The 27089-nt window shown below is 48.0% G+C and overlaps 1 protein-coding gene across 10 annotated transcripts in view; it reads left to right on the top strand.

Moving 5' to 3' along the window:
* LOC142790041 (uncharacterized) overlaps positions 1–27089 on the top strand; it is a 467642-nt gene that overhangs the window by 8035 nt on the left and 432518 nt on the right. For all 10 annotated transcript variants that reach the window (XM_075885074.1, XM_075885070.1, XM_075885072.1 and 7 more), the window contains exons 2-3: positions 2707–2972; positions 18381–18447. In XM_075885074.1, the coding sequence (XP_075741189.1) occupies positions 2707–2972; positions 18381–18447 (333 nt within the window). The remainder of the gene's footprint in view (positions 1–2706; positions 2973–18380; positions 18448–27089) is intronic.

The following is a 27089-nucleotide window of genomic DNA, read 5'->3' as shown; positions in this document are numbered from 1 at the left end:
ATAGGAAAGTGGTTCAAAGCTATACTTGTACCACAACAGCTGCTTTTAGTGTCGTAGTGGTCTGCTGGTGTAAGTAAGGCTCGATGGAAAATTTTCATTAGAAGGCAGGTGCAGATGATTCCATGTTGTTCATGGCAACCTGTGTTGCCCATTCCACGACCCATGTCTGACTGGATCTGAGCTGGTCAACAACTTTCCACTGCCCGGGGAAACAATCGCGCATATTATCCGGCCGTGGCACCATTTGCATTTGGCTTATTATCTTCCGGTGATATGTTGCTCAGCACATATGGGCTGGAAAAATTGCATCTGCAGTTTTCTTCCGATGCATTCTTGTGCCTTGGTTGACTTACTTGTGCAGGGGGGAAGTAAGCCCTCCACTCTAGTTTATGATGATTGGGGATGTCGTGAAAACAGACCAGCTCATCTCTTGCAAGCCTCCCTGAAATGAATGACTCGCCTGTCCGATTGGCAAAAAAAAACTCGAGCATTACAGGCCAACCCTGGGAAGTATGTGAACATTAAGGTACTGAACCCTCAACGTGGGTCTGGCAGTTGCCATACTAATGTAGCGAGATTATGGTATCCATAAGTAGTGATCTAAACCAGTACATTTGGTGGGAGTTCGTTCTGGAGGAAGGATCGTAAGGCTGCCTGCCAGCTTGTCCCGACTGTGAGTTCTTGAGAGGCATGTTCATCCTGTGTGATGGCTTGCATTATGGCATTTATGCTATTGGCATGGAAGGAATGTAGTTGCAGAAAGAAATGAGCCCTTTCTGTACTGGCCAGCCACTTATAGCAACTTATAGCCTGTGCTGACTTTTTGACCACTTTATCGCCATTCTGTATTGTTAATAATTGGAAATGGTACGGTATGTGTTGGTTTGTGCAGCATAAAAAACAGTGCACTTGGTGCTCTCGTAGTTTGCAGTGTTTTTATTTAGAAAGGTTGCTTTGACGGTGCTGTCACCCAATTGGCCTTCTGCAGCCCATCATGCATGCACAGGAATGCCTCGCCTGGCGCGAGCGCCTCATCTGGAAGGCCAGGCTCTTCCAGATGGCTTGCTATTCAGGGTAGTGTCGTGAACCTGTTCACCCTACAGGCAACTCCACCCGCCCAGTCAGTGCCAAGACAGTTTTTCTCACCGTAAGCACATTTTGGGATTCCCACTGATTGAATGGAAAGGTGATCATAGGGCTGGCAGATACAAATTAGGAAAGCACAACAGGACGCTCTTAATGAATCCATCAATGGCAACTCGTGGGCACGAGGTTGTGTGTGGCCCTGTCTACATAAAAGCTTTTTTCATGTATAGTGGGGGCGAGGTGTTGTTGGGTTTGAGGCATGCGCATTAGTCATCAGCAATGATGAGTGGCATGCTCTCCACGACAGAATTCCTGCTGCAAGGAGTCTCTTCAGTGTTGGCTTAATTGCCGAGGAACACTGATAGAAAGCTTTTCAGTCTTTTTTTTTTTTCCAATCAGAGCTCAGGTATACGGCGAGCCACAGTCGTCGTAATTTTTTGTGCAACATAGACTTTACTGATTTCGCTGCTTGTGTCCGTGTTTTAGAGTCTAGAGTTTGGGACCACAGTGTGATGTTAGCAATATTAAAGTTGCACATTGCTGTGTTCTTATATATGACCATGGCAGTGCATCTGCAGTCACGTTTTATTGTAAAAAAGCACAAAACTTGCCCAGTTTTGTGAAAGTAGCCCTATCATTGTGAATCTAGCCCAGTTTGCAAGCTGTTACATTAAGGGATTTGTGCCGGCTTTTTATCAGGCACACTTGTGAACCATTGGGCTAGACTTCAGTAACTCTACAACCGATGAACAGAATTTTATGAAAATGTGTACTTTCTTTAGTGTTAATGTATGAACATACCCCAAAAGCTTTATAAAGATATCTTAGCAAATAAAAAAATCACCGCATATCCAAGGAGTGAATGATGAGTGGGGTGAAGTACTGGAGGGTTTCTTCGCTAAACCATGAACCATCCGCCAATATCGCCCACTACATCATAAAAGACGTGACAAACACTGTATATGTTTATACAGAAAATTTTAATATTTGTAAGTGGTAGCTATATGTCGCTTTTGTTCCGCCTTCATTATAACGGATTCATGGTTGATGAAGTGGTCGATTGGTGATGGGGTGTTGTGGGATCTTTGCAAGTACGAAGTAGTGGGCAGTTTGCAAAGGTGGAACTATAGGCGGTCAGGTACATACAAGGAATGGACAGACCCACGCCTTAGGGAGCTTAGCTCGTAGAAGTTAGGTATCCCGGGTAGCCTCCCATTTAAGTAGATCGGTTCTCACAAGAGGACTGCCACCGCAATGAAGTCATTTGCACTCTGCATCAGCAGTGGGCAGCTGACGCAATCCTTGTTTTCAAATCGAAAAACATTCGGCATTTTTATGTCGATGCTGTTTTAGTCTGTGTGGTAGGAACTTAGCTACCATGGTAGCCATGGTAGCATAATTGTGCTAAACTTGCTCCTTCCAGAAAATGTTACGTCTGTACTTTTCTAAAGCTGGTCATTTACCTGGGTCGGACCTTAAACTTGTTATCTTTTATCGCTAAGTAAACCCAGTGCAAGAGAGAGAGCCTGTTTATAAAGAGCAAAATTCTGCCATTGCAGTTTCACTTGCTCAAGCGGAGTTAAGCAGAAAAAGAAAAATGTGCACATTCATTTCCCACAGCGCTGCCCCTGTGAACGCTCGAGCAGCCAAGGCTCCAGCGGTGGGCCAGGCTGATGCAGGAAGCGAGCTGCCTCGCTATTTCCTGCGAAGCCATGCCCGGCAGCTCTTGCAGGGGCAGCACCTGGCTGAGAAGCGAAAGCTTGAGGCCAGGGAGAGCAGCAGTGGCAAGAGGAGGCGCCTGGAGAGCCCCCCCGAGCAGGCCAAGCCCGCCGAGGATCCCGAGGCAGCCAGTCCTGGCCAGCGTCGCAGCCAGGGACCGCCTCATGGTGAGAGGACATCTTTCGTATAACATTCGTTCTGGTCAACCATGTTCCTAGCGATGACCGGCTGAAATGTTTCGCAGTGCAAGTAATCAGAATGGCTGCTCGCTTTTGAGGAACACTGAAGCACGTTTTGAATTTAAATAAATGAGCTTTTGCTCTGATGTCATCCAATTTCGTGCTCTAAAAACTTGTCAAGCTTTTTCAGAACTAGTGCAAGCAGCTGTATTTTGGTTAGAAATCGCAGCAAGCGTCTCGTACGGTGATGCAAATATTTCTGCTGTAATGGTTGGTTGAAGCTTCTGGACAGTTACCACCTGCAGAGCTTCACATACCATCAGGACCCAGGTGAAACTTTCCTGCTGATTGGCTATTGCTTCCAGCAGTGCTGGTCTATTAGCACATTCCCAGGAGGTAATGGAACCAGCAGGTGATGGAACCAGTAGCTGGTGGTTGCAGTGGGTGTTGAAACCAGCAGCTGATGGAACCAGTAGCTGGTGGTTCCAGCAGGTGTTGAAACCAGCAGCTGATAGAACCAGTAGCTGGTGGTTCCAGCAGGTGTTGAAACCAGCAGCTGATAGAACCAGTAGCTGGTGGTTCCAGCAGGTGTTGAAACCAGCAGCTGATAGAACCAGTAGCTGGTGGTTCCAGCAGGTGTTGAAACCAGCAGCTGATAGAACCAGCAGCTGATGGAACCAGTAGCTGGTGGTTCCAGCGCAGTGTTGCAGGCTGTCGGCCAACTTGTAACTCGCCGACATGGAGCACACCTCCTAGCAGCAAAGCAGACAATAAGCCTGATTCGAGCTGCATATTGTCAGCTGCAGGCTTTATTGCAGCTCGAACAAGCTGAAATACGGCCTGTTTCTAAGTGAAAGTTAGTCCCTTCACAGCTGAACAATCGTCACATTCCAATTTCGTAATACCTAGTAATATTCTGAGGAACCGGTTTATTCGGCCAGGCTCGAGCTAAATCATGCTGGTGATGATATTTTTAGATAAAGATGTACAGGTGATGATAATTACAAAGAGAATAAAGAGTCATTCGCTTGTTGCGCTCACACTAATTCCCTCGCGCGGTGAAAGCGGCTGCCTGGTCGCTTGACAGTATTATGAAATGCATCGCGCATAATGCTTTAAACGAGATACGTGCACTATCTCTGTTCCTCGGCAACGATGATCAGGACTGGCGCTAAGAGGAGAAACGCGGTAATTGACAGGAGATGTCTGTTCGACCACCGTGTATGGCCCAATGAAGCGCCTGATGAATTTGTCGCATAGGCCGGGGACGCGTAGTGGAGTCCATAGAAGAACTTCGTCACCAGGGGAAAAACTCGCAACACGGCGAGACGAGTCGTAGCGAGATTTTCGAGTGTCTTGAGAGAGGCCGGTGTTAACACGGGCCTGGTGACGGCAGTGTGCGAGACGAGATAGGAATTCTTCAGAGAAAGGAGCCGTGGAGAGGGCAGGGGCCGAAAGGAAAGAGACATCCAGAGCGAACTCGGCGAGTGACCATGGACGAGAAAAAATGGAGAAAAGCCGGTAGTGCGTTGAGCAGCCGTATTATAGGCGAATGTCACGAAGGGTAGAATTGCATCCCAGTTCGTGTGGTTGGGGTGAATGTACATGGCGATCATGTCCGATAGGGTCCGATGAAACCGTTCAATCCGTTGGTCTGCGGGTGGTAGCTAGAAGTGGTCTTGTGAACAGTGTTCGAGGCACGCAAAACTTGCTCGACAATGGAAGATAGGAAGACTTTGCCACGATCACTGAGGAGAATGCGTGGAGCTCCATGACGCAAAAAGATATGGCGAAGAAAGAAATCGGCGATCTCAGTGGCAGTCCCAGATGGTATGGAAGCTGTTTCTGCGTAGCGGGTAAAGTGGTCGACTGCCGTGACAATCCAGCAATTCCCATTGGATGATATAGGAAGAGGGCCATACAAGTCGATTCCAACGACTACAAAAGGTGAGGCGGGACAAGGAAGAGGTTGCATTAAGCCAGCCGGAGCAGTTGTCGGTCGTTTTCGCCGTTGGCAATGGACACAGGAGGCGACGTACTTAGCGACGGCTCAAGAGAGGCCAGGCCAAAAACAACGACTTCGAATTTTGTCGTAAGTCTTGTGGTAGCCTAGATGAGCAGCGGTTGGATCATCATGACAGCTTCCAGAACTTCACGTTGCAGAGAACGTGGGATGACTGGTACACACTTGTTGCCATCGATGTGGTAAATGTAGCGACATAAAGCATCACCGACGAGCTTAAATTGCTCAAGTTGTCGACGGAGTCTGGCGTTTGGAAGAGTAGTAGAGCCGGGCAAGCGGTTAACAATGGTGTGGCAGTATGGGTCGACACGTTGTTGTGAAACAAGGACGGATAGGGTGGCAGGTGATGAACTTAGCGCTGCGATTGGAGAGGTGCTGTCGTTTTGGAGTATCGATGGTGAATTGCTTCCGCTGGGCAAAAGACGGCGCGATAGAGCATCAGCATCTTGATGCTTCTTCCCAGATCTGTAGGCGACATCGAAATCATGCTCCTGCAAGCGAAGCGACCAAGGCGACCCGATAAGTTTTTCAGCGATGAAAACCAGCATAGGGCATTATGGTCGGTCACGGCGGTAAAATGACGGCCGTGAAGATATGGTCGGAATCTTTGCACTGCACAAACAACAGTAAGGCACTCCTGCTCGGTGATAGTGTAGTTCTTTTCTGGCGCGGTAAGAGCACTACTTGCATAAGCAACGACGCGTTCGCGGGAGTTTTTGTCACGCTGCAAGAGTACCGCACCAAGGCCATGACCACTTGCGTCGGTGTGAAAGATGGTGGGTGCGGTGGAATCGAAGTGGCACAGTACCGGATCCGATGTGAGGGCTTGCTTCAATGCCGTGAAAGCGCTTTCGCAGTCTTCGGACAAAATGAAGGGGACGTTCGTTGCGAGGAGTTGATGGAGCGGAGACGCAAGTTCCGCGAAACCACGTATGAAGCGCTGGAAGTAAGAAGATAACCCAAGAAAGCTGCGCAGGTCCTTTTGACGTAGTGGACGAGGAAAATCGAGGACAGCGGCAAGCTTCTCGGGGTCGGGCCGAATTCCTTTGCTGACAAGGGGGCAGAGAACCTTGATTGTCTCGCTAGCAAAGGTACATTTCTTGGTGTTGAGGGTAGATGCTACTCAAAACGATTTTCTTTAATAAGAGTCTGAATTTAACACAATTTGGCATGCTAATAGTTTTTTCTCCTCTTTGCAAATATGTCATTTATTTTCATGTAGATTGCTTGGTTTTCTTTCTGCAGGTCGGATACTGCAAAATTATGGCCATTGCTATGCAACAATTCTGACCTATAAAAATTTGAGATAAAGCATGCAGATATAGCTGACTATGATTCTTTGGAACTGTAGAGTGCAAAAAACTATATTAATTTTGTGTGTAAAAAGGTGAAATACAATAATAAAATAGAAAAATTTACTATGGCTCTAGTTGCCAAGGGCTTTCAATGTTATGTAACTTTTGAAAAACATAATCAAGCAGCACTGACAATCTGAATAGATACTTGCACTCTATGGGCCCTCATGCTATGTGCAAAATTTCATAGAGGTATGTCAATTCTAAGTATACGAAATAGCGTATATAAGAAGCACAGATCACACAAAACTGGAAAAGGAGAAAAACGCATTTGAAAGTTTGAAACCTTTTTTTTATCAGAGTTGTTAGAAGCGCATAATCTTTGGCCATAATGTTCAACAGAACTTTGAAAAGCACTGCAAGTTACTAGAACTGTCCTGCAGCTTAGATTGTGCCCTCACGGTCCTTGCGAGCACTCTCCTCTAGCCGTGCCCTTTTCACTCCACGACGACGGTGGGCCCTTGCTTCTGCTGTCAGACGCTCGGACATTCTCTTGATGCGCCTCGCATCGCGGGAATCACTGAAAGTAACTAGATCTCTAGATGGCAGTATGTTGAGCTCTTCCAGGATGTGCTCGAAAGTAGCATGACCCTTGTTGAACCACAGGATTGCCATAGCTGCGGCAGTCTCGACAACCGTTCGGGAGACAAACTTAGTCTTGGGACAAAGTAGCCAAATTTTGCTGTTCAGGGATTCCAATGTGTTCTGGGTTTTCCCTTTGATGCATCGAGCAAGGAGCTTCTCATCCGTTAGCCGCTTATAAATGGGCAAAACAGCCAATCCCTGTGCTTTTGTCAGGAGAGGTGTGTGACGTGGTGCAGGTTCACCAAGTGCTTCAGCGCGTTGATGTTTGCACATCAACGCGCTGAAATATGCATGCATCAACGCGCTGAAATATGCATGTTCGCAGAAATATGCATAGACGCGCAGAAAACAGACGGACCAAATGCCGATGGCCGCCACCAACACAGCTGACAATGACTCGGTAGCCAATTGCGATGCGGCTTAGGGTGCCGTGTGTTTCAAACCGCTCAAACCACGTGATAAAAAGGCCTCGTAGTTTTTTTTTTTGCACACGTACGAAACTGGCGGTCGTCGGAGCTGTATGAAGAAGGCCGGACGCAACTTTCCCAACCGATCGCGATGGCGGGCGGCACTGCGACGGGGAGCAGCGCGCAGTCAAAGATGGCCAATATCGGCGCAAATTCACGAAATTTCGAGCCACCGCGATGCCATCATACACATTTTTTTGCATTTTGCGGTTCGAATTTAGTTTTGAAATTTTCACAGATGAAAGAAGGTTTGAAGATTACAATGCAATAAAAATCAGAAATACGAGAAATTTTGCTAAAAACGCAATTTTTCGACTCGCATCTCCCCTTAAGAGTAGATGACGTGTTCCATGATCTTGGAGCATATGTTGGTGAGGGAAATGGGACGGTAGTTTGCAGGGGATGACCGGTCACCTTTTTTGAAGATTGGAATGACCTTCCCTGTCCTCCAATCATCTGGCACTGTACCTGTGTCAAGTGAGTGCCGAAAGATAATACAAAGAATCGCACTGCACGCATATTTTGTACTTTTTAGTGCTTAAGCGTTGATTCCATCAATACCGCAAGATGAACACTTCAGGGAGTCAATGACCTTGACAATGCCCTCTGCCCTGAATTCAATACCCTCCATTGGAGAAAAATTGAAATATGGAAAGTGTGGTAATGCATCTGTACTCGTTTTTGTGAACACTGAACAAAACGCTAGATTCAGTGCGTCGGGAACTTCGGAATCGGTAATGGGTGTCCCCATGTTATCACATAGTGAAATAGTACTTTTAATATCAGGCTTAATCGCTTTCCAAAAACAGCGCGGGTTAGACTGCAGCATATTTGGTATGGTAGTCGAATAGTAGTCACGCTTGGCGCGTGCTTTTACTGCGTTGTATTCTTTAACGTCCTTATTATGCTTTTGCCAGGCCGAGGATGAACCAGTTCGTTTAGCATTTCAAAATAATCGCTTTTTTATTACTTAGGTCTTTCAAAGACTTGTTAAACCAGGGGGAACGGGCTTATTCATTTATAGCGATAGTTGGGATGTAAAGATTCATTAAACGCAGCATTTTGGCTTTGAATAGTATCCAAATGCTCTCGGTTGAATGCTGCCGATATGTAAGGGCAAGTTTCTCATGAAAAACGGAAAGTTCACGGTTGATGCTGGAATAATCGGCTTTGTCGTATAGCGTGAGTACTTTTTTAGATTTCTTGCTTTTTAAGATGTTGCAAGGAAATGTTGCATGAATGACGTTGTGGTCAGGAAAACCATGGATATACATAAGAAGGGGGGGGGGGGGCACATTATCGGGGTGTGACGTGAAAAGGAGGTCCAAGACTGTTGATGAGTGTTGGGTTACTCCGGTAGGTTTATTGACCAGCTGTGAGAGGCGAAAAAGCAAACTTATGTTTACAAATTCTGCAGCCATGTTATTTTGTGCAAGACATGACGCAACATTACTCCAATCTATTGAAGAAAAATTGAAATCACCGAATAATAAGACGGGAGTGTTGGGATACGTTGTTGTTAGTTCTAACAATGCTTCCTGAAAAGACGAAAGAAAGGAGCTATCGGCACATGGTGAACGGTGGCAACAGCCGATTAACATGTGCGGTGAAGGGGCATGGCAGCACGTCCAAACCATTTCCAGAGAATTTTTAACATTTACAGCAGAGCACTTAAGCAAGCGATGTGTGGCAATCGCCACACCGCCCCCACGGTTATCATCAAAGTGGTTCTTGCGAAAGATATCAAAATCTGGCAGATCAGGAAGAATCTCGGAATCAAGTATGTTAGAGGTTAGCCACGTTTCCGTCAACAGAATGACGTTGCTAGAAGAAGAGATCAAGGTGCATAACGGATCGCGTTTTGGCATCAAGCTGCAAATGTTAGTGTGAAGCAGTGAGAGATCATGCTTAACACTCTGATTCGGTCTTCGTGGCTTTTGCGTTGCTAGGCCTGAGGTTCGACAACCAACTGCTTAGCCTGATCAAAAACATACGTTTTTCTGCCACAGATAAGCTTGTCATAACGGAGCTTAAACGGGGAGTGCTGTGCTTTTCCAAATTCGATAAGGCGCCTTCTGGCTACACGAATTTCCGGGGCAAAGTCTTCACTGATGCCGTAATCTGAGCCTTTCAGTTTACTGCTAGACGAAAGGAGTGCTTCTTTATCCTTGAAGTGGGCAAATTTTACTATTATCGGTCGCCATTTCCCTTCACGATAAGCTCAGAGTCTATGGGCACGTTCTATGTCACGACTTCGAATAGTCATGCCCAGGCTTTTGTGACAGAGATTAGTAACCAGTTCTTCACTAACACGCCACGCCTCGTTTCGCACATCACTGAACCTGTAAAAGATCAGGTTGCGCCTTCGGGATGTGCTTTCCATGTGGCTAATCCGGTCAGACAGCCTAGTTACCTGAGCAGCGCTGTTAGTGGCAACACTTTCAATGATTTCAAATTGAGACTGAACATTTGAAAGTGATAGTAAGTCGGATTCTATTTTGGTCAATCGCGAGCTCAGGTCATTGAACGTTTTTTCATGTTCATCAAGGGTTGATCTGATTGAACCTAACTGCTCAAGCATGGCCGACTGCCCAGATTGCAACGTCTTCAGTATATCAAGCATGTCACTAGACACCACACAGTGTTCATTCCTAGGTCCAGGATTAGTCTCAATATCACCTGCTAATAACAATTTCAACAGCATTTTGGCACAATGGAGAACTACAGAGATGGAGCGCCGTGGGCTCAGCAGAACAAGTAATGATCGGCATCCAGTTCGCTTAGCGTAAAGGCAGTGGTAATTCGTTACCTGCGTAGTGAAGTCAAGCGGGTTAGGATGACCCATCGCCGGTGTGCCGCCGAGCCCACTAGGCACAGTGAGCGTCTGCCCAGGGTTTATATTGGTGCTCCAAGGAACGGTGGCGCTGTCGGAAGATAGCGTGCCCGAAATCCAAGATGCCAGCTGATGACCACGAGGCAACCGTAGTGAGAGCGTTTGGCGGTGATGCGCGCATTCCGGTGCACAGTACAGGCCGGGCTGGCGCACCCCGTCATGGCGAGGTGACGCGTTCACAGGCAGGGGGTCAGCGCCGCATGGTAGTGGAGACCGAGTAGGCTTGTCGAAGTTCTGCAGTAGCATCAGGATCCAGGGCAGCACGAAGAACTGCGTAGCGAAGAAGTCAAGCGGGTTAGGATGACCCATCTCCGGTGTGCCGCCGAGCCCACCAGCTCGGCGGCACACCGGCGAACTGTGTACTTGATGGGAAGCTGACAGGGAATCGCAAATTATACATCGTGGCGAAAATTTTGTTGTAGCAGTATTAGACAATGCCCCTTTGCGCATGCCCAGTTCAAAAAGCTTGGCTGTGCTTGTGCTACGAGGGTGCAGGGGCTTTGTCGAAGGCCAGAAACTCTAATGTTCCTTCTCGAAGGGTGAAGATCGATAAGACATATATAGTTGTGGCCCATGTGTATACAATGCTGTACCACCACAAGAAGGTTGGGAAACGACATGGAGTTGAGGTGAAGTTTTTGATGCTTAAGGAGCTTGCAGTCTTATGCACATTCATAGGTGGCACGAAAACAGGGTGCAAGAAGCACTACACGAAATCATATGCAGAATGCAGTGCTGGAGGGGTATATGAAATACATTTGTCATGTGGCTAAAGTTGTGTGGTACAAATGGAAAGATGTGCAACATGTGCACGTGTGAACATCATTTCTCAGTAAAAGAAACACATACAAATGGGCACCTACCCACCCAGTGCTCAGAGTGCAAGTGTAAACCAATGCTGGAAAATAAGAAGATATTGAGCTGCTGCTGCGATAATAGAGCAAGTAAAATTTGCAAAACACATTACACAAGGAAGAAGGGAAATGACTGTGCCAATGAATCATCTGTTGACTAAAGTATGAAGTCCTTTGCCACTTTTCATTGTCAATTTACTGTATTGCACATGGACATCTTATAAAACTTCGTAATAACTGAGCTTTTGAATTTTTGTATACTGCTGTTTGTGTGTTGGGAGGCAGGCTTGATTACCTTGTTGCAAAGGCTCCTTGGTGGGGATCTACCTTACTCCTTTGTTATTTGTCTGCGTAGCATGAGCTTACTTTCATTTTGTGGATTGTTCATTTCACTCTTCTTTTTTTCATGGTTGTTCAAATTATCAACCTTTAGCACTTCTTCGAAAGTACTACACTATGCAGTCGAATCTTGTTATAGCAATCCTCAATATGTTTTTTTTCGAAAATTCCCCTCCAAATGTCCATTGTCTTATTGTAAAAATGTTTCACTACTACAAATTTCAGAATATTGCATGTTTCAGAATAATTTATCGAATTTTATCTCCCTTACATTTTCAGAACACTCCAAAATAATGAATGACGACATTAAGAAGCTATTCACGGCTGTAAACATTATGCCCAGCTCCGTAGCTGCCAATCTTGTCATGATGAGAATGCTGACATATTTCTCTTTGCCTGCACTATTCAATTGTGCGATAGCCCTGTTGTCATCATCGTCTGGAACTTGCTTTTCAAGTTAGCCTTTGCCCCGTCATCCTTGCTTTTGTGAGGCAGCTTGACATGCGGGCTGGTTTCTAGCCTTTTTGTTGGTGGTTGAACATTCAAGATGAGCTACGGAAACGGCACGAGAGGAATGCTTAGACGGTGAAAAATGCAATACGAGAGACCTATTGGTTGAAGTCTCTGATAATAACTCGCTCATGCCGTACTAACGCTCACACAACCTACAGTGCTTCAACAAAGCGTGCATGTGAGCTTAGCTAATGACCGATAAGATCCGTATCATCCATTGTGGTAAGGAAACTGCGACGAGAGTAAAGACGACGTTGAAACAGTGCACGCAAACCAACGTGAAGAATTCGTATTAACTGCTGTAGGGAACTATGTGAACGACGACGAAGCAGCATGAAACGGCAAGCCACAGCGTTGGTGCACGCGCGACCCGAGCTTGCGTTTGTTTTGTATTTTCGGCCTGTTGGCGTTCCTCGCTCTTTTGGCGTTCCTCGGCCTTCCAGTAGGTCTGTACGTGAATAAACTGTGTGACATCTGGTGGAGGTGTGTGGACTCGCGTACAAACCTGGAACTTCGCTCCCGTAAGCTTCCCCCTCTACGTGACACGAACATGGCCACCGAGACGCCTCTCCGGGTGGGACCTTCGACCGTCCATGTCACTTGTGGTGCCGTGTATCCTCAACGAGACCCTCCTATCTTCACGGGCTCCACTGAGTCGGACGTCGAAGATTGGCTGGCGAGGTACGACAAAGTCGGCGCAAGTAACAAATGGGACGACCCAAGTAAGCTGGGCTACGTCACATTCTACCTTGCGGACACCGCGCAACTGTGGTTTAATAACCACGCAGCTGACATTACTACGTGGTCTGCATTCAAGACGGCTATTACGGACGTCTTTGGACGACCTGCGGCACGCAAGCTTAAAGCCGAGCACCGTTTACGTCACCGTGCGCAGCAACCAGGCGAGACCTACACAGGCTACATTGAAGATGTGTTGCATCTATGCAACCGCATCAACTCTATCATGCCTGAGGAAGAAAAAATCAGGCACATATTGAAAGGCATTGACGACAACGCCTTTCAGATGTTGCTCGCGAGAAATCCCCCCACCATTGCTGTCCTCGTTTCCCTCTGTCAAAGCTTCGATGAATTGCGTAGGCAGCGCGCAATTGCTCGTCAAGCCCTCATGATGCCAGACACGCTCGCAAGCTTGCACCTAGCTGCCCATCCTACCGACCAGCAGCCGCTGCTTTTGACAATCAAGGACTTCGTCCGCGAAGAGGTAGCGCGCCAGCTGTCACTGCTGCCACTGACACATGAGCTCACGCAAGCTTTGGCACCGGACCTCCAACACATCATTCGGACCCAAGTCGCTGAAGCCCTTCCGCCGGTGCATAAGCAACCACCAGTCACAACGCCTCTCACGTACGCCGCCGTCGCTGCTCGGCCTACGCAACAGCGTATGCCGTATGCTCAACCTGCCACGCCACCCTATGTCCTGCCTACAACCCCAATTGCGGCGCTGTATCCCTACGCGAGATCTTCAGCTCCATTTTACCGTCGCCCAGAAGCTTGGAGGACAACGGATAATAGGCCCATCTGTTTCGCCTGTGGTATCGCTGGACACGTCGCCCGCCACTGTCGCCGAGATCCCCCTCCAGTCGACGCCGTGGGCAGGCCAATGGCGTCGTCGTCTATGACGCCTTCAAGGTACACCACTGACGGTCCTCGACCCTTCGCAAACCATCGGTCACCATCGCCACGACGACGCTCCCTGTCACCTATGCGTCGCCGACCTGCTATGGAAGAGGGAAACTGATCGCTGCAGCTCCGGAGGCAACAGCTGCATACAATTCGAACTGCTTAAGGCCTCCATCTTTCTCGCCGCAAAACGTTATTGACGTCAATGTTGAGGGGGCCGCCGCACAAGCGCTTATCGACACAGGGGCCGCCGTTTCCATAATCTGTGAGACCTTATGCCGCAAGTTGAAAAAGGTGACGACGCCTCTTTCGAGCCTGAGGCTCCACATGGTCAACTCGCAGTGCATAGAACCTACAGCTGTGTGCACTGCACGTGTCATTATCCAAGGTGAACTTTATGCCATTGAATTTTTTGTGCTGGCATCCTGCTCCCACGAAGTCATTCTTGGATGGGACTTTCTTTCGCGTCATCGGGCCATCATAGATTCTCACGTGCAGAAGTTGCCCTTACACCGCTGCCAACCTCTTGTTCGGTGGATTCTCTTTCTGAAGCTTACAAACTTGTCGTTGTTGCAGACACTGAAATAGCACCGAGAACATCCGCCCTTGTAGCCCTGACCTGTACGGCTGCTCCTGCCGGAACTGTTTTGTTCACTTCGTCTGACGTATTTACCCGCCGCCGTAGCCTACACCTGCCCTTTGCCGTACTCACCGTGGAATCCGGTGCTACCGCCATGCTCGTCGCGAACTCGCTATCGTCGCCAGTTACCTTACTTCGCTGAGAATGTTTGGGTAACATACAAGACGTTGACCTCTTGCGCCCTCTAGAGTTCGCCGAACACGCACCTCACCTCCAGCTCAATGCTATGACGCCACCTGTGGCCACACTGCCCGCGCCAGACTCATTCCAGCCCTCTGTTGCCGCTGAGCTATCGCCGACACAAAGAAGCGAACTCTTGTCCCTTCTTCGAGAGTTCCGTTCTGTCTTCGATTGCGCTCAACCATCTTTGGGTCGCACAGCGAACATCACGCATAATATTGACACCGGTACTCATGCTCCCTTACGCCAACGACCATATCGAGTTTCAGCGGAAGAGCGCCGTATTATCAACGAACAAGTCGACGATATGCTCAAGCGTGGTCTCATCCAGCCATCGCAGAGCCCTTGGTCGTCCCCTGTTGTACTTATGCGCAAAAAGGATGGGTCTATCCGATTCTGTGTAGACTACCGCCGGCTCAATAAGATAACTCGGAAGGATGTGTACCCGTTGCCACCCATCGACGACGCTCTCGATTGCTTGCAAGGGGCAGAATATTTCTCCTCCTTAGATTTACGCTCAGGATATTGGCAAGTTCCAATGGCTGATCCTGACCGATCGAAGACTGCATTTGTAACACCTGATGGGCTGTATGAGTTTAACGTCAGTCCGTTTGGACTCTGCAACGCCCCAGCTACCTTCGAACGGATGATGGACACCATCCTTCGCGGCTACAAGTGGAACACATGCCTTTGCTACCTAGACGATATCGTCGTTTTTTCCCGCGACTTTTCCACTCACCTTGTTCGTCTTCGTGCTATTCTCACGTCTCACCTCTGCTGGCCTTCAACTTAACATCAAGAAGTGCCATTTTGCCGCACGTCAGCTCACTATACTGGGTCACGTTGTCTGCAAAGAGGGTGTTCTCCCGGATCCGGCGAAACTCCGCGCCGTGGCCGACTATCCGAAGCCCAATTCCATCAAGACGCTTCGAAGTTTTATCAGCCTGTGCTGCTCATACTTTCGTCGATTTGTGCGCAACTTCTCTTCCATCATCGCACCTCTTACCAACCTGTTGACAACTTCCAAAGGCATTTCTGCTTGGTCAAAAGAGTGCGACGAATCCTTCACCACGCTTCGGCGGTTATTATTATCACCTCCAATTGTACGTCATTTTGACCCTGATGCGCCTACGGAGGTCCACACCGACGCCAGTGGCGTCGGTCTTGGTGCTGTGTTGGCTCAACGAAAACCAGGGTACCAAGAATACGTGGTCGCTTACGCGAGTCGAACCCTCAAGAAAGCCGAGTGTAATTATTCCGTCACGGAGAAAAAGTGCCTCGCAATTGTCTGGGCTTTGACGAAGTTCCACCCATACCTTTATGGCCGCCCTTTCGAAGTTGTCACGGACCACCACGCTCTATGCTGGCTATCATCGCTCAAAGACCCGTCGGGGCGCCTTGGTCGTTGGGCGCTTCGCCTACAGGAATACGACATTCGTGTTGTATACCGATCCGGCCGCAAGCACTCCGACGCTGATGCGCTATCCCGCTCGCCGCTACCGGCTGACCCAGCCTCCTCGTCACCTTCTTCAGCTGTCATAACACCAATCGACTTCAGACATGGCATCGGAACAACGCAAAGATGTGTGGATTTCCCAACACCTCGCCTTTTTGACTGATCCGTTAGCTAATTCAGTGTCAAGAACTATCCGCCGTCAAGCCACACATTTCGCTATTCGAGACGACCTGCTCTATCGGCGGAATTACACGTCTGAAGGTAGGAAGTGGCTGTTAGTGATACCCAACCACATGCGCTCGGAAATCTGTACTGCTTTCCACAACGACCCGCAAAGCGCTCACGCTGGCGCTCTCAAAACGTACAACCGTCTACGTCAGCGGTACTACTGGCGCGGCATGTACACATTTGTCCGCAAGTACGTACGTGCTTGTACTGCATGCCTGCAACGTAAAGTCCCACCTCAGCGCCCTGCCGGTACACTTCAGCCTCTGCCGTGTCCAGCGCGTCCGTTTGACCGCGTCGGTATCGACTTATACGGACCACTTCCCACGTCGTCTTCTGGAAATAGGTGGATAATTGTCGGCGTGGACCACCTCACGCGTTACGCGGAGACAGCAGCACTACCCGCAGCAACCGCGAGAGAAGTTGCGTTTTTCATCTCGTGCAACTTTGTTCTTCGCCATGGTGCTCCCCGCGAACTTTTGAGCAACCGGGGCCTTGTTTTCTTGTCTGACGCCATTCAAGCGTTGCTCGCTCAGTGCAACATGGTTCATCGCCTGACGACAGCATATTACCCGCAGACGAATGGCCTCACAGAACGATTTAATCGCACTCTCGGTGATATGTTGACGATGTACACAGCTTCAGACCAGACCAATCGGGACACTGTCCTTCCATTCGTCAAGTATGCGTATAACACCGCTACGCACACGACAACAGGATTCTCCCCTTTCTTTCTGTTGTACGGACGCGAACCATCGTGCACGCTGGACACTATCCTCCCATACACGCCCGACTCCTCTGAGTACACTGCAATTTCTGATGTTGCCAGGTACGCAGAAGATTGCAGACGATTGGCCCGTTCTCTGACAACCGAGGACCAAGGCCACCAGAAGCTACGGCTTGACACCGATCGACATCTCTCTACTTTCACGACTGGTGCTCTCGTTTGGCTCTGGGTTCCACCGAGCACTCCTGGCCTTTCGTCGAAATTACTGGCACGATACCACGGGCCCTACCGCATTCTCGCCCGTACGTCACCCGTCAATTATGAGATTGAGCCATTGACACAGTCTCATGACTTACGCCGTCGTGGCCGAGAAATTGTGCATGTGAGTCGCCTGAAGCCGTATTACGACCCTGCTACAGTGACTACGCCTTAAGTCGCCAGGTTGGCTACGCTATTCACCGGGGGCCAGGGTAGGGAACTATGCGAACGACGACGAAGCAGCATGAAATGGCAAGCCACAGCGTTGTGCACGCGCGACCCGAGCTTGCGTTTGTTTTGTATTTTCGGCCTGTTGGCGTTCCTCGCTCTTCTGGTGTTCCTCGGCCTTCCAGTAGGTCTGTATGTGAATAAACTGCGTGACACTGCTAACATTTCGCAGTGCGCAAGAAGGACGCGCCTGCTTACCGTAATAGTTTATTTTCCAGCAGTCGAGCTGCTCACGGCAAGATAGACTGCCCTCTTTTTCAAATAAATGTGTACTGGTTCTGTATTACTTCGAGTTCGTTTTTTCGCACTTATTTGAGCATAATGTGGTTGCTCGATAATGTATACACAGCATGGGTATGCGGCTCATGAGTTAATGTTTACTTTTTTTGTGCAAATTTTTATTACTTTCTTTAAAAAGACTTCACAATAAAGGATAATATTTAGCGGTTCTTTGCGATTTGTTGCATTGAAATTTCACTGTGTATTCACCATTGCTGCAGATCCTTCTTATGCGTTATGGCTGCCGTGCAAAGAACACTGTGCCACCAGTGGTCTGGGTGCAACTAGCAACTTCGATGAGGACGGCTTGCCTCATGAAGACTATGGCTGTATCTGTGCCTTGTTAATTCACTGATAATTTTTTTAGAATGGTGCATTAGTAGCTGTAAGCTATGTCTGTAGACAATTACTAGCATCATTTGTGGTCTATACTACAGTGTTGCTTGTGTCTGTACAGTCTAGTGTAGAACATACTCACGACCTTTTTTCTTTCTTGCCTTTCTTTGTTCGCTTTCTCCTGGAATAGCAAGGCAGAGACACGGCACCTGTGGTCAGCAACTCTAATGCACCTAAGGTGTCGCCTGTATAGTAACAAAGAAATTGACCTCTTCAAACAATAGAAAAGTGGGCTGCTTGGACATCATGTAATGCGTTTTTTTTTACATGTCGTCAAAGCATTCTCGTCATTCAGTGTAGCTTAGCAACTTGAACTTGCGGTCTTACTTTTTCTTAGGGCGGCCGTCGTCGCGCTGGTGTGGGTCTCGCCATTGCAGCTCGGAGTCATCTGTACAGGACTCTCCGTACGTATTCTTTCATATTGTTTTTAAATTATTTTGTTTATTTTGCAGTGATGTTGCTTCACTTTTCATGTGTTTGCTAGAGATACCTGAACATTCAATGGTATTCTATAGTTTTTCTTAATAGAAATCTGTTATCGATAATGCGTCAAGTGCTACAGCTCATTTGCCATCTAGCGCAAGGGCTGTGAGAGAAGGCAGTGATGTGACAGCTGTGCTGAATGATCGATAGTGCTACAGCCTGCTTATTTCCACTATTCTACACCAAACAGTGTGTTTTCATAGTTTAAAAATGAAACCACAGTCTCTCGAGGCTGAAGCATACTCGCATGTATCTGTCCTCATGTGCATGCACCATGCTGCCGTGGTTGTATGTGTAGATCAAGGAAAACGAATGCGCTTGCACACTGGTAGCCGCACCACTTTTCCGTTGCATCATAAACCATTTACTTACAATGCAAGTCGCTGAAGGCAAACATGTACACTTTGATATTTAGAGAGCCCTGATGTGCAAGACGTGTTGGACCGGCAGCAGAGAATTGAGAGAATTGATTGAGAATTCAGTAAATTATTGCCTTAAGTTTTCAACTGTACAAAACCTAAGGTTTGTTGTGAAAGTACTCTGCCGAGAAAAAGAATGCAGCAAAAAAAAAAAATTAACCTTGCAGAAAGTTGCCGACTTGCATTTCAAAGCTCCTCACTTATGTGCCAGATTTCTTTGCAGCATGGCAACTGAATTTCTGCTTGCTGTATGCGCGATGTCGAAACCCATGCTGACCGCAAACCCGAACTCGAATTTTGCACATGTACACTCTCGTTTTCGTAAACGATGCGAGGCTGTGCATTCATAATTGAAAGGTTTCTCTGTACTATCTATCCCTTTTAAAATGTAAATAGTGCAGAGCATTTTGTTGACTCGGGACGATACTGCACATCTGTAACCACTATGAAGAGGTTTTGCAGTTAGTACTCCTTAGGCCTTGCCTGCAGTCTTGCAACTTAGCGTGCTGCATCGGGCACTTTGTCCTAGAAAACTTGATAACGGGTGCAAATTAAATCGCACTGGCGAGCTTAATCAAGAGCAGCATACGTGGAACCAAATTTGGGTTGGAACCAAATTTGGGTGCTGGGTGCTTCGTTGTGGGTGTGAGATTTTGGAAGGCCATCTTTCATGCACAGCGTGAACTAGTGGTGCAATTTTATATGCGTTCCAAATACGGACGGAGGCGGTCTATTCTATCGAGTCACTCGTGATTGGCACATTTGAGCCGGGGGAAATGCCGTGACAGAGCGTCACGTGACGGACAGAGGCGTTTCGCTCCATCGAGTCGCACGGGATTGGCTCATTTGAGCCGTGACGAATGCCGTGACCTTCTATGTCACGTGAGCCAAGGTGTCGCGCGTCAGTTTTCCTCCGTTTCTCATGCGGAGGAGAAGGAACGGTCTGAAGAATCGTCCAAAACGGATGGATTTAAATAGCTACGAGGTGGCTTGGATCGGATTTAAATGTAAGCGCTTTGCACCTTTCACTATCAGAATACTTTGAGAACATGGCGTCGCAGCGAGCCTCATGCACTTATGCTGCGATTCAATCCTCCCTCCGTTGTTGTAGCCACCCCGTCTGTTTGTCCATGACCGTTGTCGTAGACAGGCAGACAGACACACGGACAGACAATCAGACAGGCAGACAGGTAGACGGACAGACAGATGGACGGACAGACACAGACACGGACGGACGCAGGCAGGGCAGACAGGGCAGGCAGGGCAGGCAGGGCAGGCAGGCAGGGCAGGCAGGGCAGGCAGCATCCCCGAGTGCGTACTATGTCCTTGTTTGTTGTTTGTGGCACTCTTGAGCACGCTTGTGGAGTGTTCACATCTACGAAGCCATACATGCACCATGTCAGGAAAGAGGCGACTATACTCGGCAAAAACTTTTCTTGTCCTTGAAAGGAATGCTACGGGGACGGAGATTTCTGCCCATGTAGCCCTACATGAAGTAATTCAATTTACGCGCATCTCGTAATGCATCTCGTAATCTCGATGAAAAGTGGCAGGAGGCACACCATCAGCGTTTGATGTATACGCAGACTCGGGCGCCGCTTAGTCTTTGAGGTATTCGTAAAAAGACGACGATACAGGGCTTTTCACGTGTCGGAAACCCCGTTAAGGTAAATAAATACAACTGTCTTGTTGCTGTGCACTGCATCCTGTTTCGAACTGTTCCACATAGAAAATAAAAAAGGAACTTTTATATTTCACTTTGAAAATGTGTGTACTTTTGCGTAACTACGTTTCATGGCGATAAGATGCATGTGATTTGGCTCTGTAGCCTTCGCTTCAATGCCAGTAAAATCTGTTGCTGAGTAAGGGGAAGGCAGAGTCATCAATGCTGTTGTTGAACAGCTCGCAGATGACTGCCTTGAAGCTAGCAGCTTGGATGATGACGATCGCCAGATTTATAGGGTCGATTTTATGAGGTCTCAGATATTGAATGTGGCCTTTCTGGATTCGAAAAAGAGCTGATGTATCTGTGAAAGGCTTTTCACCCAGTCCAAGCTCCGAAATGGAGTTTAAGATGTGCGTGTGAGAGATGATGTCAAACGCTGTTTCCAAGTCAAGACCCAGGATGCCTGTTACGTCGCTTGTGTTCACGTCTATGGTTTGATGTTTGAGCAGCTTGATGTCTGATTTGATGTTTGAGCAGGCCCCGGAGCTGATCGTTCATTAAGGTTTTGAAGAACTTCCCAAGCGTCGCTGGTGGACAAGGGCTCTCCGGGCTCAGTGCATGGGGGTTCAGTGTAAGGCGAGTAGTCTGAACAGCTTGAGGAGCCCATGGGTAAATATCTGTGAGCCAAACCATCCGGTATAGCGTCTTCAGAATCAAATTGTCTGGCGGCGTGTATGAGTTTTGCAATGTCTTGCCTTTGATTACTCTTTGAATGTGACTTGTTCAAAAGGTGCTTTAGCAAATTCATTTCTCTCCTATTCTCAATTAGCCATCAACAGAATTGCACACCTCATCCCACTGCTGCCTAGAGAGCGTCTGGCAGTGGTCCTCGATGGTTCGGTTAAGTTTTGCAATTTTCTCGCGAAGCCAACGATTGAGCCTCTGCCGCTTCCACTTATTGAGAAATGATTTCTTGGCCTCTAGGAGGTGCGCAAGGCAACTGTCCATCCTATCCTTTTCAAAATTCGTGTGTATCTTTTTTGTCACCTCACCAACGTCTCCCTTGAGCTGTTCGGCCCATTGATCCAGGCTAGGGGTTGAGTCTCCAACTTGCGGGCATTTTTTTCTGATATGCCGGAAGTAATCCCAATCTGTGAAACTAAACTCTCTTACGGGCTCGCCCTTTACACTGATATGGGTAGCTAGGACATTATGGTCACTACCCAGATCCACGTACAATTCGTGCCAAGTAGCAGATTCAACATTTTTAACAAAGGTAAGATCGGGCGTGGAGTCCCTCGTGCAGGAGTTACACATCCTGGTCGGGAATGCTGGGTCCGGGGCCCCGCAGGGGCGCCTGCGCAAGTAGGCGTTTGGTGTGTAGCAACACCACAGACCCGAGCGAACGGGGGGGGGGAGGGGGGAGTTTCGGCTCCCTCCCACGCCTAGCCGTGCGTGGCTTTGCCATGTCCGGGGTAAAGGGGATCCGAGGGGTTGAGCCGACGTCGGGTGATTGGACCTTTAAGGCCCCCCCGGCGGAGGCAACACACCCCTTTGGCCCCGGCTTCATGTAGACGGCACCCCTGGGCTGACCCACCCAGGGGAAACCGGCAGTCGCCTTTTCCTGTCTCTGCCTCTCTTCATCTTCGTCTTTCCCTCTTACTTTCAATCTTTCCTGATCTCTCCTCTCTTCAATTTACTTCTGTTTTTCCTGGCGGCAAGGGCTAACCTTGTGTGCCCATCCAAACTAGGGTAAACCATATTGGGTTATAGTAACTGCGTACTGCTGGTGTTGTGCAGAAATGCTCTGCCACGTCCCCTCGTTGGACTCCGTGGTGGGTGGATAGCGCCGTTACCGAAAAATACACATTTTCCTATGGGATCCTCGACCCCCTCTTTAACTGATCGTGCTTCGAAAAGGGTACGCACTGACGAAACTTCACTACTTTGGCCCCAAAACAGAGAAACTTTCCCAAAATACCATGTCCTCCACTGCGAACAATCATCTACCATAGCTAGAGCAATCTCGCCCTTCCTTGTGGCCAAGTGCTTCAGAAAGACCATTGGAACCGGTTATAAAGCCACGAAGACGGTAAGTGGAGATCTGCTTCTCGAATTAAAAGACAAGGAACAGTACAATAAACTCTCGCACCTCGTAGCCTTTGGTAACATCCCCGTCTCTGTGAGCGCACACCCTACCATGAATACAGTGAAGGGCGTGGTATCGGACGAAAATTTGACGACACTGAGTGAAGAAGAGCTCTTTGATAGATGGAAAGACCAAAGTGTAATACATGTCCAGCGCATCAAAATCGGACGTAACAACAATGAAATAGCAACAAAGCACTTGATACTCACCTTCAACTCAACCCACCCACCCACCTGAGAATGTCTAAACTGGCTATGTAAAACTCCATGTCCGACCCTTCATTCCAAACCCGAGGCGTTGTTTAAAATGCCAGTGATTTGGTCATGCATTCCAGAGCTGCCGAGGACAGCTAATGTGTGCTAAGTGTGGCACAACCGGCCACAGTGCTGATGAATGTAGTCATGACGAGGTCCTCTGTGCTAACTGCGAAGGTAGTCACCCCGCATACTCCAGAGCGTGCCCAGCCTGGAAAAGAGAAAAAGAAATAATAACTATAAAAGTTAAGTAAAATATCACATTCAGGGAAGCAACACAACGGGTGTCGTTATCATTGGCACTAAAAACACCTTTTGCCGAAGTGGTGCAACGAGGGGCGGCACCACAAAGGCCCTTGGCAGTTGCCCGGACCGCGCCTAGCGTGCCGAGGCCAATGCCACAAGCCCCTATGGCGGGAGCAGCCAGCGCTGCCCTGCCCACATTCAGCCTGTCCACACCAGTGACCTCTACAAGCTCTGGCAGCAGCCAGGGCAATCACGAGGCCAAGGGGGCTTCATCGACCCCCAGCTCGGTGGGGACAAAGACTTCGTTGATCGAGGCGAAGTCTAAGTGACGCACAGATCGGTTTTTAGAGCGGGCGTCCAGTGTCTCACAAGAGGCTATGGACACCAGTTCAAGCCAAACGGCGCAGGAAGCGCCGAAGGAGCGGCGAGCTTCTCTCGATCGCTCCAAAAAGGACAGAACGCCGATTACAGGGCCTGACAAAGGCCCTGTAAAACGAGCTAATCTCCGTCTTCTGTGCACACAGCACTTTTTCCCTTTTTTCTTTTTCCACTACGGAAAAATCATTCAGTGGAACGTAAGGGGAATACTTAGAAATTTAGATGACGTCCAAGAACTTCTGAGTAAGTTTAACGCGAAAGTGCTATCTATGTGTGCAAGAAACGCACTTAACTCCTAAGCACAAGGTCTTCCTACAGCAATATAATATTTCCCGAAAAGACCGGGAGGATGCTGTCATCTGGTGGCGTGGCCATTATAGAAGTATAGCATGCCAGCACTTGAAGCTCCAAACGGCCCTTGAGGCAGTGGCCATTCGAGCTGTACTTTTTAATAAACTGATTACCATATGTTCTGTGTACATACCACCACATCAACAGCTACACAGACGTGATCTGGAATCATTAATAGATGAACTCCCAGAGCCGTTTCTGGTTCTAGGTGATTTTAATGCACACAATGTCCTGTGAGGCGATGCTCACTGTATGTCTTTTAAATATAAAGGAGCCTACGTATTTTAGCCTTGCAAACAACTCATACTCCTCCATAGATCTTAGCATTTCATCACCGTCCCTTTTACCTGTTTTAAGTGGAACGTTCTTAAAAACCCTTATGGGAGGTGACCACTTTCCAATCATCCTGAGTGCGCTGAACAAAGGTCAATTACCCCGCAGGTTCCTCAATGGAAGATTGACTCAGCTGATTGGGAAGGGTATAGAACTCTTACACACATGACATGGACTGAGCTGTCTGCCCTGACCATAGATGAGGCTGTCACGTATTTTGCAGCTTTTATACTTGATGTCGCATCTAAATGTATTGCCAAAACGAGCGGCATGTCTTCTATACGGCGAGTCCCATGGTGGAACGACGCATGCAGGAAAGCACGGACCACTCAGAACAAAGCATGGGCATTGCTTCACCATTCCCCTGCAGCAGAAAACCTGAAAAATTTCAAGCGGGTCAAATCGCAGGCAAGGAGAACGCGTCGACAAGCTAGATGAGAGAGCTGGACAAAGTTTATATCGAGTATCAACTCGTACACAGATGAGGGAAAAGTGTGGAATCGGGTAAAGAAAATTAAGGGCCAACAAACGTATTCCCTTCCACTAGTAAATAGCCTCGGGGAAAGCTTGGAGGATTAAGCCAACTTTCTTGGCACACATTTCAAACACATATCGAGCTCCTCACACTACTCCGAATCTTTCTAGAATTACAAGGCACGTATAGAACAATAGTTAGAATGAAAATCCGCAAGAAATGTGGTGCATATAATGCACCACATTTAAGTGCCCGTGTGACAGGGGTATTATACGCTCACGCCTTAAGTATGGGGCAATAGTCTATCACTCTGCCTCTGAAAATGTTGCTCTGAAAAGCGCTCTGAAAGTGTTGGACCCTGTTCATCAAGGCATCCGCCTGTCCACAGGCACCTTTAGAACAAGCCCAGTTGAAAGCCTTTATGTAGAATCGGACGAGTGGTCACTCCATCTGCAGAAAACATATTCTTCCTTCATATATTTCCTTAAAGTAAATGCGAACAGTGAGCAACCGCATATTCCACCATCGAAGACCTGTCCAGCTCTCAGGTTTTTTTACAATCGACCCGCAATGGCATGCCCTTTCTCGCTGAGTGTCAGAGACCTAGCTGAAGAAACAGATGTCCCACTGCTTGTATACCACCTCAGCCCCCCCGCTCTGCGGCTCCCGCCATGGCAGTGGCAGGTCATAGACTGTGACACATCTTTCGTAGCTGTCACAAAGCATGCCTCCCCCATACACATTCGGATGTACTTCTTAGAGCTGCAACATAAATATGACTGTCCAGAATATTATACTGATGCATCCAAGTCCCATACTGGCGTGTCCTATGCGGCGGTCGGCCCATCCTTCTCGGATGCCGGCGTTCTGTCCGCCAGCACAAGCATTTTTACAGCCGAGGCTTACGCGTTATTTGTAGCCGTTAAACACATCAAAGAATTGAATACGCTAAGGGTAGTTATATACACAGACTCCCTGAGTGTCGTAAAAGCGTTGAAAAATCTTGCAAAACACAGAAACCCTATAATTATATCCCTCTATTCAGTACTCTGCGCGGCGTATACTTCCAAGCAACATATCGTCGTGTGCTGGGTGCCAGGACATCGCGAGATAGAAGGAAATTTGTTGGCCGGCCAGCTCGCCACGTCAATTAACGGAAGCTCTGCCAACTCTTCAGTTGCTGTCCCTATAATGGACCTAAAACCAAACATACGAAAAAAGCGCAGGGCTTACTGGCAGAAGTTATGGGATCTACAAACTCGTACAAGTTACACTTGATTAAACCATATCTCGGTAACTGGCTACCCACGTCGAAAACACTCCCTACAGAGGTCAGTCTCTGTCGGCTTAGAATAGGACACACACACAGCGCGCACGCACACCTTTTGTCCGGTGGTGACCCACCCAGCTGTCACAGATGTGGTCGTCCACTTACCGTACCCCACATACTCCTTGAATGCTCTGAGCTAGAGGCTTACAGGAAAAAACATTTTCCACTAGCGTACAAGGAACACATACCCCTTCACCCAGCTATGTTTATTGGTCGCGAACCTCCTTTTAAATATAATGCATTGAACGCATTCTTAAAGGAAGTAAAAACTTTCCATGTTATCTACTCAAGTGATCAGTAGCACAGGCTCTGAAAGTAGGCTGCTGCTGCGGATGCTACATCCAAAGAGAGCACCTGTCTCCCAGCCCTTGGGACCAAGGGCGCTTGCGAGGTATTGGTGCTAATATAACACTCCTATTCTATGGCGTCATCATAATGTAAGACTCATTCTCACCTGGCATGCTTCACTTCACTTTCATGATTTTAATAAATATGTCTTATGCACCTTTAGAGCGCAGAATCTTAGGCCCTTTTACAGCCATTTAACATAACCATTGCTCTCATCCGATATCATTTCCTGGCACTCTTTGGCCATCAATGGCCCTTGGCGTCATTAAACCACATATATCATCATCATCATCATCTGTGTCCGTCGCCAGGGTGAGGTTTAAGTTCGCCGCTGCTTGCCACAAATCCTCACCTTTACAGGATGACCGCAGATAACCCCAAGCCTGATGAGGAGTGTTGAAATCACCCGCAACCACAAGCGGGGAGATACCAGCCCTGGTGACAGCCCTACTCGAGAGTGCCGCAAACATTTGTCTCGAGTCATTTCGTGAACTATATATATATATATATATATATATATATATATATATATATATATACATATATACAGAATGAAAACGCTACTGTTGAAATGACCCCCCCCCCCCCCCCAAATAATTTCCACCAATAAGTGT

Source organism: Rhipicephalus microplus, unplaced genomic scaffold (genome assembly GCF_043290135.1).
Source record: "Rhipicephalus microplus isolate Deutch F79 unplaced genomic scaffold, USDA_Rmic scaffold_66, whole genome shotgun sequence".
NCBI lineage: Eukaryota > Metazoa > Arthropoda > Arachnida > Ixodida > Ixodidae > Rhipicephalus > Rhipicephalus microplus.
This window is presented reverse-complemented; position numbering and strand designations above follow the sequence as displayed.